The sequence below is a fragment of the Acromyrmex echinatior genome, chromosome 6 (assembly GCF_024713525.1).
Source record: "Acromyrmex echinatior isolate Ae372 chromosome 6, ASM2471352v2, whole genome shotgun sequence".
Lineage (NCBI taxonomy): Eukaryota > Metazoa > Arthropoda > Insecta > Hymenoptera > Formicidae > Acromyrmex > Acromyrmex echinatior.
Genome location: NC_141857.1, coordinates 15,873,085 through 15,889,521, shown reverse-complemented (window position 1 = coordinate 15,889,521; position 16,437 = coordinate 15,873,085). Strand labels below are relative to the sequence as shown.

Genomic DNA, 16,437 nt, shown 5'->3' with positions numbered 1-16,437 from the left:
CGCATAAATACACAAGACCGAAAAAACCGCCGAGTAGATATGGAGTACAATAAGAGTCAGGGTGCGATTGTAAAACAATAACATGCCTTTAATAAAAAAGGGAGAGTGTTGTGCGAGTGCGACCCAAAAGCATAACGCCGAGGCGCCTGTAGGTACAAAGCAGAGGCACGGACATTACCCTGGCGACACATGAGAATCGTAGCCGCGCTCTCACAACGCCCATCACAGACATAAAGACCCGAATATTCTTTTACCTGGATCCGCTTCCTATCAGAGGTATCTCCACCACAACAATTACAAAAGTATAAATAAAAGGAATAGCGTTTTTTTTATAGATTTCGGCCTCCTGAATACGATAATGTTAATAAAAAGTTCGAGATCAATAAGTGACACCTTGAAAATTGAACATGAACATGATATATTTAAACAAATTTCAATATTCTTGCTTACTTTTTCAGATGTTCTTCAAATGTTACGAATTTTTTAATAATTTCATTATATTCAGAAAGTCAAAACCTACAAAAATCACAATTTCTTTTATTTACATTCTTTTAGACAAAAATTGAATCTTTTTCAATATCCTCCAAAAAAAAGGACAAATTTTTGCTTGCTCAAAAAGAGTAAGTAAAAAAAAATAGTGTTTTTACAATATAAATTAAGAATTGATTATTAATAATCAATTCTTTTCGCTCGTATAACTTGCAATAAAATTAATAAATAGTAAACCCAGGCCAATATATTAAACAAACTGTAGTTAGATGTAACAAATAATATTTATTATTCACAAATCATAATCTTCCGACGATAAGTTTCAATACTACGTTTCGACTATACTTAATTCTCATCAGCCGCAGAAATATTATACATAATTATCCCACATATCTAATTAACATATTATGAGGATCATCTCACGTTCGAGTTACAAAGATAATATAATATAATCAATTTTATAAGGATAATCTTACCTTATTACAAAAGACAGTATAACACAACCATATTATAATATATGTAGTCAAACTTATTAAACATCAGGCGATGTAATAATGAGTCATGATTCCGAACCAATTCATTGGTTAAAAGCGAGAAAGGGCAGTCATTATGAATAAAAGAAGAAATTTCCACAAAATGATTGGATATAAGACAATAGGAGGACAAAAAACGGTAATTCTCTTGTGCAAATCAATACGGTTAACAAAACAACTTTAATAATAATTAATACGCTTAATACGCATGTTTCGACTCACTTTTGAGTCATCCTCAGAGACATTATGATGTTTGTAATTACAAAAAATTTTTTTACAAATTAATTCATTTCAGTGAGCCACCTCCACCTATTAAAAGTACAGTCGTATGTTCGATCATCGCTACCTTTTTATTATAGATATATGTAAACGATATAATTATGGCGGTATCTACCACTTTGATTGATTCGATTTTCATTTTGAACTCTCAACATCCGAGGATTCAGTTTACCATGGAGATCGATAACGATAGATTAAATTTTTTGGATGGTACTTTAATAATAAATAATAATAATAAAATCGAATTTGATTGGTACCATAAATTAACGTTTTCGGGGAGATACTTGAATTTCTTGTCTTATCACCCGATTTCTCAAAAGAGAGGCACGATTACCAATTTGATAGATAGAGTGATTTTACTTTCGAATCCTAAATTTTACAATATCTTGATCATTTTTGTTTTGTAATTAAAATCTTGTTGGAGAATTATTATTATTAAAATTCATTTTTGATATTAATAAATGAAACATTATTAAAATGTATAAAAAGAAGAGCATAAGAAACCACCGCACAAGTTATAGTTTGTGATATTTAATTATTACTACATTAATTAAAACATTAAACGTTTCGGCCATAATCTGGCCATCTTCAGTAAATTCATAATATTCTTAAAACGCAGAGTTACATAGTTGACATTAAATTCAACCGTCGTGTGTTGTAATTATATAAACGTGTTCTTTTCTATGTGAAGATGTTTCATACAATAATGTTACAACGCCTATTGTCATATCACGAAAAGTGTAGAACAAGAATTTCCAGATTCTAATTTAAAACAAATACTATAACTTGTGTGGTGGTTTCTTATGCTCTTCTTTTTATACGTTTTAAAATTATAACCACGTTTGTTTTCACGATGTATTGAAATATTATTAATTTTAAGAGAAAGAAACAAGATAATGATAATAGCGAAAGCGCGAGGCCTTCATGGTTTACGTTCCGATGTTTTCCGAATTCAATAGATTAAACAGCGAGGATATTAATATTATCATTTTATAGTGTTAATAAGTTGCGTGAATTCGTCAAGGTACATAAGGATCCTCTTCCGCATGAAAAGAAATCTAATGTGATGTACAAGATCTGTTGCAAAGATTGCGATGCGAGCTACGTGGGACAAACAGGAAGACAACTGAAGACGAGAATAGTTGAGCACAGGAATCGTATTCGGTAAAACACAACCACACATTCAGTCATAACTAACCACCGATTGGAAAAGAACCACGAGTTCGATTGAAAAAGTATTGCAGTTTTGAGAAACCCCAGTACAGAAAGAGATTGGTGTCAAAGATGCTACATCAGGAAACATGTAGCCTCAACTTGCAGATAGACTTGGAGGGGCTTTCCAAGGCCTACTTTCCAATTGTAGATGGACTATAAATTTCGGAGCGTTATTGCCAAAGCTAATCAATGTTCTTCATTACATTAAGATTAAAGATTCAGTTTTGGTTTTGATGTCCGTCTGGACTATAATTAATATCAGAGTTTTCTTTCTTTCTTTTTTTTTCTTTGCGATCAACGTTTTTAGTGTATTAAAAGTTATCCATTAATTTCAATTGACAGTGATTCGCTGAATGGTCAAAGACTGATTTTTAACTAAACCGATGGAATTTAAGTGTTTGCGATATGGTGAATTTTTGTTTTAGTGAGCTACCTTCTATTATTTTACAATAAATTTTTGCTTTCCTCTCAACAAATTTACCTTTCAATAATTTTAATACATTTTAGATTATTATTAGAGTTCGTTTTTATATTATAGTTTCCGTTAATAGGTGGAGGTGTCTCACTGAAATAAATTAATTTAAAACAATTTTTTGTAATTACAACATTATAATGCTTCTGAGGATAGCTCAAAAGTGAGATGTAAGCGTATTAATTATTATTAAAGTTGTTTTGTTAATCATATTGGTTTGCACAAGAATTACCGTGCTTGACTTCTATTGCCCTATTATATCCAACCATTTTGTATCATTAAGGAGTCTTTAGGAATTAATTTATATTGAAAAATTTCCAGTCTTATTATAGATGTAACTTGATGTCAGATTATATAAAGGTTGTTTGTATGTCCTTAATATTGGTAGAAAACCAAATAAATATCGTCAGAAATTGATCAAATCTATAGAGACTTCAAATCTCAAAAGAGAGAAATTAGTTTGTGACTTAAAAATATCCTTAACATTTAATTTGTTCATATAAACTTGAAAGCATTTATTATTTATATTCAGTGTGTACTTTTGTTCAAAAATTTATATATATATATATATATATATATATATATATACAGGGTATCATGAATATATGGCCCCACTCGTCCCGAGCAGGTAGAGTGGACTAAACTGAGTAGAAAAGTACCATTTTGCAATGCTCGCAATAATTAACGAGATATTAACATTTAAAGATAGCTGAATACGCGCATCCACCCGACCTACTATTGTCGAAGGTACGGCCCACCGAGCACATGGCACGCAGGCCACGAGGAGCGGAAATAGCCTAGCAGGCGCTCCGCGCCGTTCGAGCTTAAAGGCTCGCGGCGGTGAGCCCCTAAGCACGTATTCGGCTATCTTTAAACGTTAATATCTCGTTAATTATTGCGAGCATTGCAGGCAGAGGACTTTTCTACTCAGTTTAGTCCGTTCTACTCGGGACGAGTTGGGGCCGTATATTCATGACACTCTGTATATATATATATATATATATATATATATATATATATATATATATATAAATTTTTGAACAAAAGTACACACTGAATATAAATAATAAATGCTTTCAAGTTTATATAAACAAATTAACAAATTAAATGAAGTTGTAACTAATTATTAAGGAATAAGGAATAAAAATTATGCACCATTTACATTAGTCATGAAGATAAAATACAAAAATATATATTGGCAAGTTTGCAGCATTCCATTACAAATGTGAAGTATAGAATTTAAAATCGGTTATTCTTAATTGATGCAAAACAGATCCTTACTGTGAGAGAGTATAAACACAACTGATAATGTATGCATGTCAAAATATCAAAAGGCAAAGGAACTAAGCGCTGTCGTTTTTGTTATTATTCCAAACTAAATTTAACAAATAAACATATATGTCATCTAGAGATTTGGTGTCTTTTTTTAAATTTATCATTTAACTGTTTATATTTTTTATATTTATAGCATTTAATATTTATACCATATACCATTTATATTTATACTATTTGTAATTCGAACGTGATACGATCCTTATAATATGTTAATGTAATTAGATATATAGGGTAATTATGTATTTCTGCAGCTGATAAGGACTAAGTATAGTCGAAACATACCGTTGAAACATATCATTGGAAGATTATAATTTGTGAATAATAAGTATTATTTGTTATATCTAACTATAGCTCGTTTAATGTATTGGCCTGGGTTTACTATTTATTAATTTTGTGTTTTTTTTTTGTAGATTTTGATCTTCTAAATATGATAAAATTATTTAAAAATTATCATTCATAGCATTTAAGGAACATCTTAAAAAGTAAGCAAGAATATTGAAATTTATTTAAATATATCATATTCAATTTTCAAGGTGTCCCTTATTAATCTCGAACTTTTTATTAATATTATCGTATTCAGAAATCTATAAAAAACACTATTCCTTTTACTTATATCTTTGGGCAAAAAGTCTCTTTTTAATATTCTCCTTTATCTTGCATTATACGAATATCGTTTGAGCTCCAGTTTAAAAGTTCTCATTTATTACAAGTGCTAATAATGTATCCTTGCGGATCTTCTTATTCAATAAGAGGAGTTCCATTAATATAATGATTTCTCCTCAGGATTTACGTGCTTTATTTTTTAATTGATATTATACGATTTTAATATTCCGCAAATTTTTTATGACGTTTCTTGATGTTGATCATTAATCATCCATAGTAATCTCGAGAATATTTTTTACTATAACGAATTTTATTTTTTTGACTTCACATATTGACGAATTTGCAATCTACTGTGATTATTGTTATACGGTCGTTCACTACACTCACAAGAATTGCAAACAAAAATTGTAAGAGCAATTTTACATTTTATTATATGTTTAATTTTACAAACCTAATAGTTAAATTTTTGTAAGAATATTATGTAAAAATATTATGTACTGACTTTTTTGTAATTGTATTCATATTGAGAATGATCCGATAGAGGATCAAAACGTTTGTGCTTTTATTTATGTCAAGATTTTATTTAGTGTTTAGCAATAAACCTGCTTGGCTTATGAATGTTTATTTATTGTTTATTTTAATTTTTCAATAAAAATTATTTGATAAAAATTATTTGATAAAAATTATTATTTATTATGCTTTTTAGAGACAAATTTCTTGTCTTTATTGATACTTCTGATTGACGTATAATTTATTATAAAATCTCAAAATTTGAGTTCGCGCGTGTGTTTGTGTGTGTGCGAATTTTTCATAAAGACAATTTGCTATCAAAGCTACATTTTACTTAACACTTGCAAGCATCATTTGTCTTTATTTAACATTTAATAAATGACAAAAATGAAATGATTCCATGAGCGTTGTGAGCGTTAAGTGGAACGCAGCCCTAGTGTGCGAAATCCTTTACCACTTTATAATTTAAAACTTTCATAAATAATATGTGTAATTTAAAAATTAGCTTCTTTAATTTCTTTTAAAATAGAGAGCATGTTCATCGTTATTAAGCTACATGCTCACTATGTATGTGATAATATGATAATAAATAATTCGTTTACCCACAATATACTGTAAAATAGAAGGATCTATTTTTGTGTTACATCACATTATGTATTTACATTTTGAAACTCCTGTGAGACATATAAAAATTAAATATCCCCCTCCACTATTGCCTCTATCTTAAACATTAAATATTAGAAATTATCGAAACATTGCTTAAGTTGTTTAGAGATTCCTCTACTATATGTATAATTCTTTCAAACAAATTAATGTGATGATATACGTGCGCTTGCGCGTAGTATCATATCATATACGCACGCATGCATATATAGGATATTCAAAAAAATTTGGAATTTATCGGATTACTCCGGATTTTATCGGGAGGATGACGTTTGTGAAAGAAATGTTTCAAATAAAAGTTATGAGGTATAAGGCTGTTACTTCATATGTACGTTTTTGTCGTACGACACATTTTTCAAGCCTGTTGATTGGCTACAAGATAGAGAGAAGATCTCTCTGTTCTGCACACATTTATCATAGGATAAAAATGCACAAATAATGAAATAGCACCCTAAAAAGAGGTCCTAGAGATTCTATTTATGGATCTTATCAGTTTAACCTTGGATGGTGTTGTCAAGATCAAATTGATTTTTTTTTTATGGGACATCCTATTTTAGATGTTAGAATCTAATAACTAGTGTCAAAGAACTTTTCAAAATACTGTAATAAAGTTATTTTTCATTAAGTACTTTTCGAGTTATAAGGCTTGAAAGTTACAATACCGCCGGCATTAGTTACGCAAAGTGTTCGATCAACCACTAAAACCTCTTATATATTATTCAGGATCATGTCCTGGATAACATTTGTTAAGATCAAAGCCATTGGAGGTTATATCTCTTATTTTCATTTTTATGTAAAAATAAATTCTTAGTATAAAAATGAAAATAACAGGTGTAATGACCTTGATCTTAACAAATGTTATCCAGGACATGATGCTAAACAATATTCAAGATGTTTTAGTCGTCGGTCGGACACCTTGCATAATGCTAATGCCAGCGGTACTGTAATTTTCAAGCCTTATAATTCGAAAAGTACTTAATGAAAAATAATTTTATTATAGTGTTTTGAAAAGCTTAATACCAGCTATTAGAATCTGCCATCAAAAATAGGGTATCCCATTTAAAAAAATCGATATGATCTTGATCTGATCTTGTGGCAACGTCACCCAAGGTTAAATCAATAGTATCTTCTTATATCTCTCCTCGGAATCATACAATTTTTGTTTGAAACATATTTTCGTGTCTACCGTAATTTTCGAAAAATCTTAATGCATTATTTTGCCTTTTTTTGTTAGGAAAAACACTTTTTATTTTGACATAACACGACTTAAAATCTTTCTTGATATCTCTATTTTATAAAAGTTATCTCTAATAGTTCAAATACACATATGGCATTGACATATGCCTGAAGGTCTGACTTGGTTCTCATACACTTTTTAGTTGATATTCTTAAGATAAATAATATTCAACATTAAGAAAATATCAAAATACTGATAATCTCAAATGTAATTTTGAGGCAACAATAAAATTCAATATAGCGGACGAAAAATTAAGCAATTTTTTATTTTTCTAAAAATCATTTGAGGGTTTTTTGTATCGCTTATTAGGAATTCGTCAGCAGATTTATTGTTTTTTTAATACAAAATGGCTAATCTGTAATGTAGTAGATCAAAAATTAACATTTTCTGTTGATTTTATTGAATTTTCATACTTCAAATCTTCAGGCATTGTAAATGAAATATTTATTGTGACGCCATATTTAAACTATTAAGCTGATTTTATAAATAGTCGGTAGTCGGTAGTCTTAAGTCTTAGGCCCGTTCTATAATCAATCATATGTCGGAGTCAGGCGTACGCATGCGCACTAAATTGTTGGCTGTCGAATGAAGTTGTCGCAAGTCGGCTGTCGTTGTCGGAATAGAAGATTGTCAATTCCCATCTTTTCCGCCTACGACGAGATAAAACATAATCTTCGGACACATTTGTGTATGGATAAATAAATATTTTTGGATATATGGATATATTTATATTATATTATGGAATCACTGAATGTAGATGAAATAATTATTGATTTTGTTCGCGAAAATCATTGTTTGTATGATAAAGCGATGTGGATTTTAAAAATGTTAGCAAAAAAAGATTTGTGGCAAAAAATATCCACAAATTTGAGGAACTGTTATGATATAAATATGTCAGGTAATTTTTTATTTGTTAAATTATTATTATTTAATATAAAAATATCTTGTAATTTAATTTTTTTGTATCAAACTTAAGAAATGCCTGTAAGAGCTGATAGTGGATGAATTTGTGTATATAAATTCATTCAAGTTTAATAACTTGAAATATATGTTTCGATCATCGTTTTGATCCTTTTCAATATTATAAAACTAATTAAATCAATGCATAGTAATCGTCAAGCAGGTGGAATCGCATTATTCTATAATCATATAATTTGCGTCCAAATTAATAATAAATTTGAATATATATTTAACGTTTCAATATCCATTCTTTACATTTGTTCCGACTTTCCGACTTCGATCAACGACTCAATTGTAGAATAGCAAGTCGTATTCATGTGCGACATACAACATACGACATTTTACAATCGACTAGCGACAGCCGACATCGATATACGACTGATTGTAGAACGGGCCTTAAGCCTATTACACAATAGAGCTGCAAGCTGTAAGTCGTAAAAAATTAACCAGTCGTAGTCGATTATATTTCTTATATTCTGACTGTAATTAGTCAATTTCCTACGGCTTACAGTTTGCGACGCTATTGTAACAAGCCTTGTCGGTGAATCGATAAAGTTAGTTAACTTGTACTACGACTAAGGGGCCGATTCTGTAACTCTTAACGACAGTCGTTGATGTCGTTTAATGTAGAGTAAAAAAGCTGCATAACGATTGTCGTTAAGAGTTAACAGAATCGCTAAGACCAGGGTATATAATCTACTTATAACTGAGTCACAATTTATGACGCCATCTACCAAAAAAGGAAGAATTTCTTCGCCAAGTTTGACAAAAATATAAAAAATTATGAAATTATCGTGTTTGTACACGTTTATACGAATCGTGTTTGTTAGCGCTATCTGCAGTTCTGCGAACAGTTTATAGCGCTAAATAGCGCGAATAGCGTCTCCTCGAACGCACCCAATGGAGTGCGATCATGACATCACTAATGATAGGGTATTACGTCACAACTGCGCGCTATCAATGTTATTTCTTCCGAGGTAGTGCATTGGTAGCGTTAGCGTTTATAGATCCGTGAACGATTAGCGGTGCTAGCGTTTCACATTCGTTAAAGTTAGATTAATGTGGGGATCTCGAGTGGCACCAAACTTTTCTCTCTTTAGAATTTCGTAGAGTATAAATACGTAACGTGTAAATTTCAAATTTTATCGTAGTGAATGCAATCTCAATTTCAATCTCTGCAATTGATGGCTTGCCACTAGGCTGGAGTGAACGTAATTCTTGTTTGTGTATCATTCACAATCATTGTATATCTTTAACTTTTCAAAGTTTCTGCAGAGTTCAACTTGTATATTTGATTTCATTACAAATATGAAAGTCATAAATAATCTTGTTATTGGTGATTTTTAATTCCCATATACGGAAAAAAGTTACTATGCAGTATAGCGCGGCAGGGTATTCCGCTGCAGATGCTTAAGATCCTTAGATATAGATACACTTCTTCTCAAATTGATGACGAATGCTCAAAGATTCTTCCTTTTATTTGATTAATTTATTCAGTGTAATTATTAATTTTTTTTTTCTAGTTTACGTTGTTCACGGCAAGTTATCATAGAAATTGTAATTGAGATTGCATTCTGTTATTCACTACGAAAATTAAAAATTTACTTTACAAAACCCTAAAAATTTAAATTACAAAGAAAAGTTTGGTCGATGATTAAAAATAGAATCCTCTACATTAACTTAACTTTGAATATTAAATCTCTCTGGTTAAACGCTACGCTATGATCGTTCATGGAGTTTACTAACGCTATCGCGCTATTAACTCCACGAACAGTGTTGGTAGTGTTTGTGTCCATAGCGCAAGTGAATAGTGTCTCCCTGAATGCATCCACTATCTGACAACAAGAAAAATGGAGAATTAGCAGTCTAGTGTTATAATAGAAGTGTTCGTGACACTTTTTCCTATGGCGCACTCATTATGCGCAGGACTGTCAAGTTCACAAGTGCCATGAATGTCGAGAATCAAAACTTAACTCGAAACACAAAATCGGTCCACTTTTATTAACGTAAGTGGTCTCCTTATACCTCCGACACATCAGCGCGATGTTCATCACGCGCAACACGCGATATCCAATGAGTGTACAGTTACTAATGTTTTCATTGTAAAAATATACTTTTATTGGATATCGCGTGTCGCGCGCGACGAATATCGCGCTGGTGTGCCGGAGCCATTAGGCTGCGTTTCGTTATTCACTATCAGTATTGGAACATGCTGTTCCAATATATGTCGCAGTAAACCAATATACTTTTCCAATATACTACTTCCAATATACTTTTGCATCTATATGACGTCATAAATTTTTGAGTCACTTCTATTACTGCAGCTGGCGAGGTCAGACAATTGCAGTGAAGAGACGAAATCCAATAAAATGGAAAATCGAAAAAAAATGTGTTTTTTAGATGGCGAAATAAAAAAAATTATGACATATTAGTAAGTAAAGAAGATGTAGAAAATTTCATTAAACTCATCATTGACACTTATAGATTATATTTATACATTTTTACACAGTACTGCCAAGTACTACTAAATCCATTTCATTATGCAACGTTGCTACGTCATAAAAGTACTATTAGTAATTTCGAAACGCTTGTGCAGTACTTTATGACGTCATATTGTTAGTATTGACAGTGAATAACGAAACGCAGCCTTTGACTGTATTTCAAAATTGTTTGCTAGCGCTGGCAGCACTGTCAACATCGTTCCAAAAATCATCATAGTATGCTGTAGCAGTGTTGCGAGAGAGTAAAGACGTTACTAATTTTGTTGTCATTTCAGCTGCGGCTGAAGAGGTGAAGCAGCATCCAAGATAGTAGTATTTCAATTTGAAATGCATATTCGTACCAATTGCAGGCTTACTAAAATTGGAATAATGTTGGTAATATATTTTTATGATGACATATCTGCAGCAATCAATTTTGGAACACAGCCATAATTTATCTTTCTGATGATGTCATTAAGGGAACTAGACGCTGTCGCAGCGCGCTGCATATCTGCAAATAGCGAAACAATTTTTCAGTACTGACAATGTATATCGGAACACTCATAGTCACCAACACGTGCAGCACATGCCGAATAAATTCTGTAGTGCAAAGTTCGAGTGATTTAATATTCAAAATGCATTATGCAGTTAAAGGATGTAGAAATTACCATCATAAGACAAAAAATGAGTCGAATTGAAAGGAGTTGGAAAATTTTTTGAATTGAAAGGCATGCTTAAAAGCACATATTAAAATTTGTTTAATGATGGCATACGCTTGTGAACAATTCTTATTGGCTTTAGGGGCGTGGACATGCGCACGCACATATTCTTATCTTTATATCATGCTTCCTACTAGTCGAGCTAAACGATTCGCTGTATAACAATTGGTAGATGCGAAAAATCATAGTCAATTATTTAGGTTAAAACTGGTTAAGACTTAAGATTTCCGACTACCGACTCATTGTAGAATCAGCATTAGAGATAACAACTTGTAACTTGGGGGTTATAAAGATATATCAAGAAAGATTTTAAGCCGTATTAAATTAAAATAAGAAGTATTCTTCTTAACAAAAACGGGTAGCTCACTTGACATGGAATGTTCGAGATATATGTATATATACATATATACGGGATGTCCCATTTTAAATGACCTCAAATTTCTCTTGAACAGTGCATTTTAAAGAAAAATATTTTAGACAAAAGTTTTGTGACTTCGAGGGAGACGTAAGATGACCATTTATTTGACCTTGGGTAACGTTGTCAAGGTGAGGGCAAAATCACTTTGAATTTTTTAAATGGAATCCTCCATTTTTCATTCGACAGCTTTCCAAAACACTATAATTAAGTTTATTTTTATTAAGTACTTTTCGAGTCATAAGACTTGAAAATTACAGCACCACCAGTATTACCATTACTCAAAGTGTTCGATACGGCTAAAATTTCTTAAATATTGTTCAGGATTATGATCTAGATAACATTTGTCACAAAGATCACAAGATCAAGGCCATTAGAGGTTGTTTTTATTTTCATTTTTGCATTACTACGTAAAAATGAAAATAAGAGGTACAATGACTTCCAATGGCCTTGATCCTGACAAATGTTATCCAGATCATGAGCCTGGACAACATTCAAGAGGTTTTAGCCGTCAGTCGGACACATTGGGTAATGCTAATGTCGATGGTACTGAACTTTCAAGCCTTATAACTCCTAAAGTACTTAATGAAAAAATATTTTATTATAGTGTTTTGAAAAGCTCTTAAGGTAATTATAAGAATATGTAATGAAAAATGAAGGGTTCCATTTAAAAAATTCAAAGTGATCTTGCCCTTATCTTGACGCCACCCACGATCAAAACAATGATACCATCTTACCATGTCTCCCTCGAAGTCACAAAACTTTTTTAAAATATTTTTCTCTAAAATACACTATTCAAGAGAAATTTGAGGTAGTCATTTAAAATGGGGTACCCTGTACATACATGTAAAATAATATTAATAATCGATATTATACTTTGAATTCACAATCTGTTTCTACATTATGAATCTCGTAATTTTTTCACTCTTTATTAAGTAGTCAAATTCAACGGCAGCTCACAATACTGACAATTTTTATGTACGTCGAATTCTTTTTGATAACTGTTTTACCTTTACTTTCTGCGTTTTACAACTTGGACTAATTCGGCAGACGTCGCATTTGTATATTCATATCCTTTACAGTAGGATGAAATCAATTTAAATAGACTACTGTTCCAGCCACGACGGTAAAGTAGAGTTTGGGGATTTCACCTTGATGTTGAATTGTTTGAGAGTTGCTTCCAATGCAGTTTGATTCCCCGAGAAATAAGCAGATACAGCATTATGGAATAACAAAAGTTGTTTATGCATTACTTTAATCTAAAATAGTGACATATTTATTAGAAGAGATTAATTAGCCAATTAGTAATTTATAAAGGAAAAATACCCTGTTTTCATCCAAAAATTTCAATTTAATGGAAACATCCGAGCGCAATTTTTCGAAATTCTGCTTGTGTCCTTCATAATTAGCCTGTGCCTCCTCTAATCTTGCCACATTATTACTGTCTGATTTTGTAGCTTGCACAAGAGCTTCTAGATCTGTTCTATATGCATCATACTCTATCCTAAGTAATTATCACGTTATATAGCATGACTAAAATTGACATGAAATGGCAATATATCTAAAATAAAAATCGCATACCTTGCAGTTTCGTATTGTCTTACTGTGAGCAGCGTGTCCTCTATCGTTTTATTACACAAGGTATTCACAGAGGAAACGAAGAAATTTAAGGCCCCTAGAAGTGTTTCGCCGTTTTTAGTTAAATTTCTTTGTGTTTCCGAATTATATAGAAATTCCTCTTGAAGTTCAGGCGATTTTTGTGCTAATTCAGAAAACGCTTCTCCGAGAGCGTGTTGCGTCTGAACAACGTGATGAAAGTGTGATGCCAAAGCTCGTGATAATCGCAAAACATTGCAATATTTTCTCTGAGTATCTCTGAGCAATTCGATCTGTGTTTCAAGTTCTAAAATACAAAAATAAATAGATATTTTTATTATATTAGGTATAGTAAAAAGAAATCTATTATTTTTCCAATAGATGGCTTTAGTAATCTGTATCTCGTCTATGCGTGATACAGATTACTAAAGCCATCTATTGGAAAAATAATGGATTTCTTTTTACTACACCTAATATATAGAAACAATGATTTATTAAGAATATTCGAAAGTTCCAAAGGATTTGTGAATTATTGTCCTTTATCAGGACAAGGAACATACTCGATATCAATGTACTTCTTATCTTGATAAAGCAAATAATAAAGTTCAAGAAATATTAGCATTAACAATAGATGACTACACAACAATAACTCGCAAACTCTTTGGCAATTCTGAAAACATGAAAGTCTCAATAATATTACCATATGAATATTCTCTTAGATAAGAACTCACCAAAGTCCACAGTACGCGACGTTTTCCCTAATCTTTCATACATTAATTGTTTGGTGCATTTGTATGTGGAAATACTCCAATTTTTCAAACTCTCAATTTTACTTTGGGTGGTACGCATGGTTTGTGTATCACCATTCTGAACAGGTGTACTCGGTGAAACTGCTACTGCTGTAGGCATACAGATGTCTTTTACTTCAATTTTAAAGCCGTATCATCTCATTAAATAATAAATACATGCAAGAAAATATTTGATACTTACAAATCGGAGTAGTAGGACTTCCTAGACTCAAGTTTATAGTGGCTGGCCTTGGATGACCATCATTGCTACAATTGTTTGGTACATGAGGAGGAGGAGTTCCAGTATGTACAGCACTATCACTTTCATTTAAGGAGGGTGCATCCTTCAACATTTCATGAATACTACGCTCCATTCCACTTGACGTAGCCGTAATATGGGACATTTCTGTTATAAAGTAAACATTTATACAAATACCATTGCCTTCATATTCAAATATAAACTTTTTGGATTGAAATGTTGAAATGTTTTAAAATGAAACTCATTGAAAACAAAACACATGAGAGATATATGTGCTTATTACTTTTAAGATACATTCAAATAATTTTTCTAAAAATTGAAATACCAAATGAATCTTAGATAATCAATAAACAGAGCACTCGCGCTTCATATTACATTAAAGTTGAACGTCATCCAGCCTTCGAAAGATTCAGTAACAGTTAACACTGCGATATACTTACAATTAACAATTTGGCAGAAATTGTAACAAATACGGTCACTGCTCACGACATTCGCTCTATGTACCGTTCGAGACGTACTATCATGAGAAATATAATTACAACCAAAATTACCGTAAACCATAGACACGCTTTATCACACACACACAAGTACGACTTCCATTTGATATGCCTTAAGAGAATTTTTTCAGACTGCCATAGGCCTAGTTTACATCGTGCACTTAATACAGGTACTAATCAGTGGCCTAGTTTACATAGTGCACTTGATACACGTAGTAACTTTTTATTAAATTATTTTAATTTCAGCAATATTTAAAGAATGACGAATTAAATTCGTACAATATACTTAAAAATGATTAATTAAATACACATATCATGTATATGTCACACATATCACCGAAATTAAGATATTTCAATAGAAAGTTACTAGTGCACAAGCCAATTATAGCGCTAGAAAAAAAACTCCCTAGGCAGAAGTCGCTGTGACTGGCAATTGCTACGGTGTACAAGTGAATCACTCTCTATCATGGCCACATTGTGAATTTGATACACGTGCTAACTAGGACTACGTCCTCCAAAATTTCCTCTCCGAGGAAGATTTTATTGTATATGCTATAGTATACGTTACGTATACTATATATTTCCAGTAAATTTTCCTCAGAGAAGAAGTTTTGGAACGTAATCTACAATGGATATAAAAGCTTAGTTTACATCATGCACTTGATACTTGATATTAAATAATAACTTTTTATTGAATTATCTTAATTTCTGCGATACATGTAAACATATACACGAGATGTGTATCTATTGGGTCATCTAAAAAGTATCCGCGGTACTTTGTCACTAGATATATGACCATCAACACACATCTAGTGACAAAAAACCGCGGATATTTTAGATGACCCAATATAATTCTGATTGACTCCGTCATTAAGTGTCTTTACTGTTAGAAACTTAGAGCATATAGACATGGAGGGAACATTGTCTATATCTCCTATGACCCAAAGGTGTGTCCAAAGTATTGTTTGTTTCGTCTCTTGGGAGCTGCTCGGAGTCGCTCCGAATGAACTCATCGTACTTGAAATATAGGCTTTCAAGTATGACATCTGATTCCATTCATTTGATGAATTCACACTGGATCCGACATTCATCGTACGATGTTCTGCAATCAATCAGAAAGCAGAATTTTATTTTGTATCGATGATACAAAAATCTTATTTTCTGATTGATTGCAGAGCGTCGTACGACACACGTCGGATCCAGTATGAATCCAGTAATTGTTATGCCTGTTCTAGAGTCGCAAGTTGTAAACCGTAAGAAATTGGTCAATCACAGTTAAGTGTGAGAAAAATAAGCGATTATGATTGGTTAATTTCTTACCGCTTACGTTTCTATTGTAGAACAGGCCTTACGATAAATGTCGGACATCGTATAACGGATGTCGTAC

At 31.8% G+C, this 16,437-nt stretch overlaps 1 protein-coding gene across 2 annotated transcripts; it reads right to left on the bottom strand.

The window, feature by feature from the left end:
• Positions 1–9,798: 9,798 nt before the first annotated feature.
• Positions 9,799–15,195, bottom strand: Arfip (ADP ribosylation factor interacting protein arfaptin). 2 transcript variants are annotated; one of them, XM_011052651.2, is made up of 6 exons: positions 14,994–15,195; positions 14,497–14,700; positions 14,238–14,423; positions 13,492–13,813; positions 13,237–13,414; positions 9,799–13,169 (listed from the first exon to the last, which is right to left on the bottom strand). In XM_011052651.2, exons 2-6 carry the CDS (start codon positions 14,696–14,698, stop codon positions 13,017–13,019), a joined length of 1,041 nt encoding a protein of 346 aa, XP_011050953.1. In that variant the 5' UTR covers positions 14,699–14,700; positions 14,994–15,195; the 3' UTR covers positions 9,799–13,016. The 2 variants fall into 2 exon arrangements, with proteins under 2 accessions (XP_011050953.1, XP_011050954.1); XM_011052652.2 differs by having other exon boundaries at positions 14,238–14,405; positions 14,994–15,194.
• Between the last annotated feature and the right edge of the window lie 1,242 nt (positions 15,196–16,437).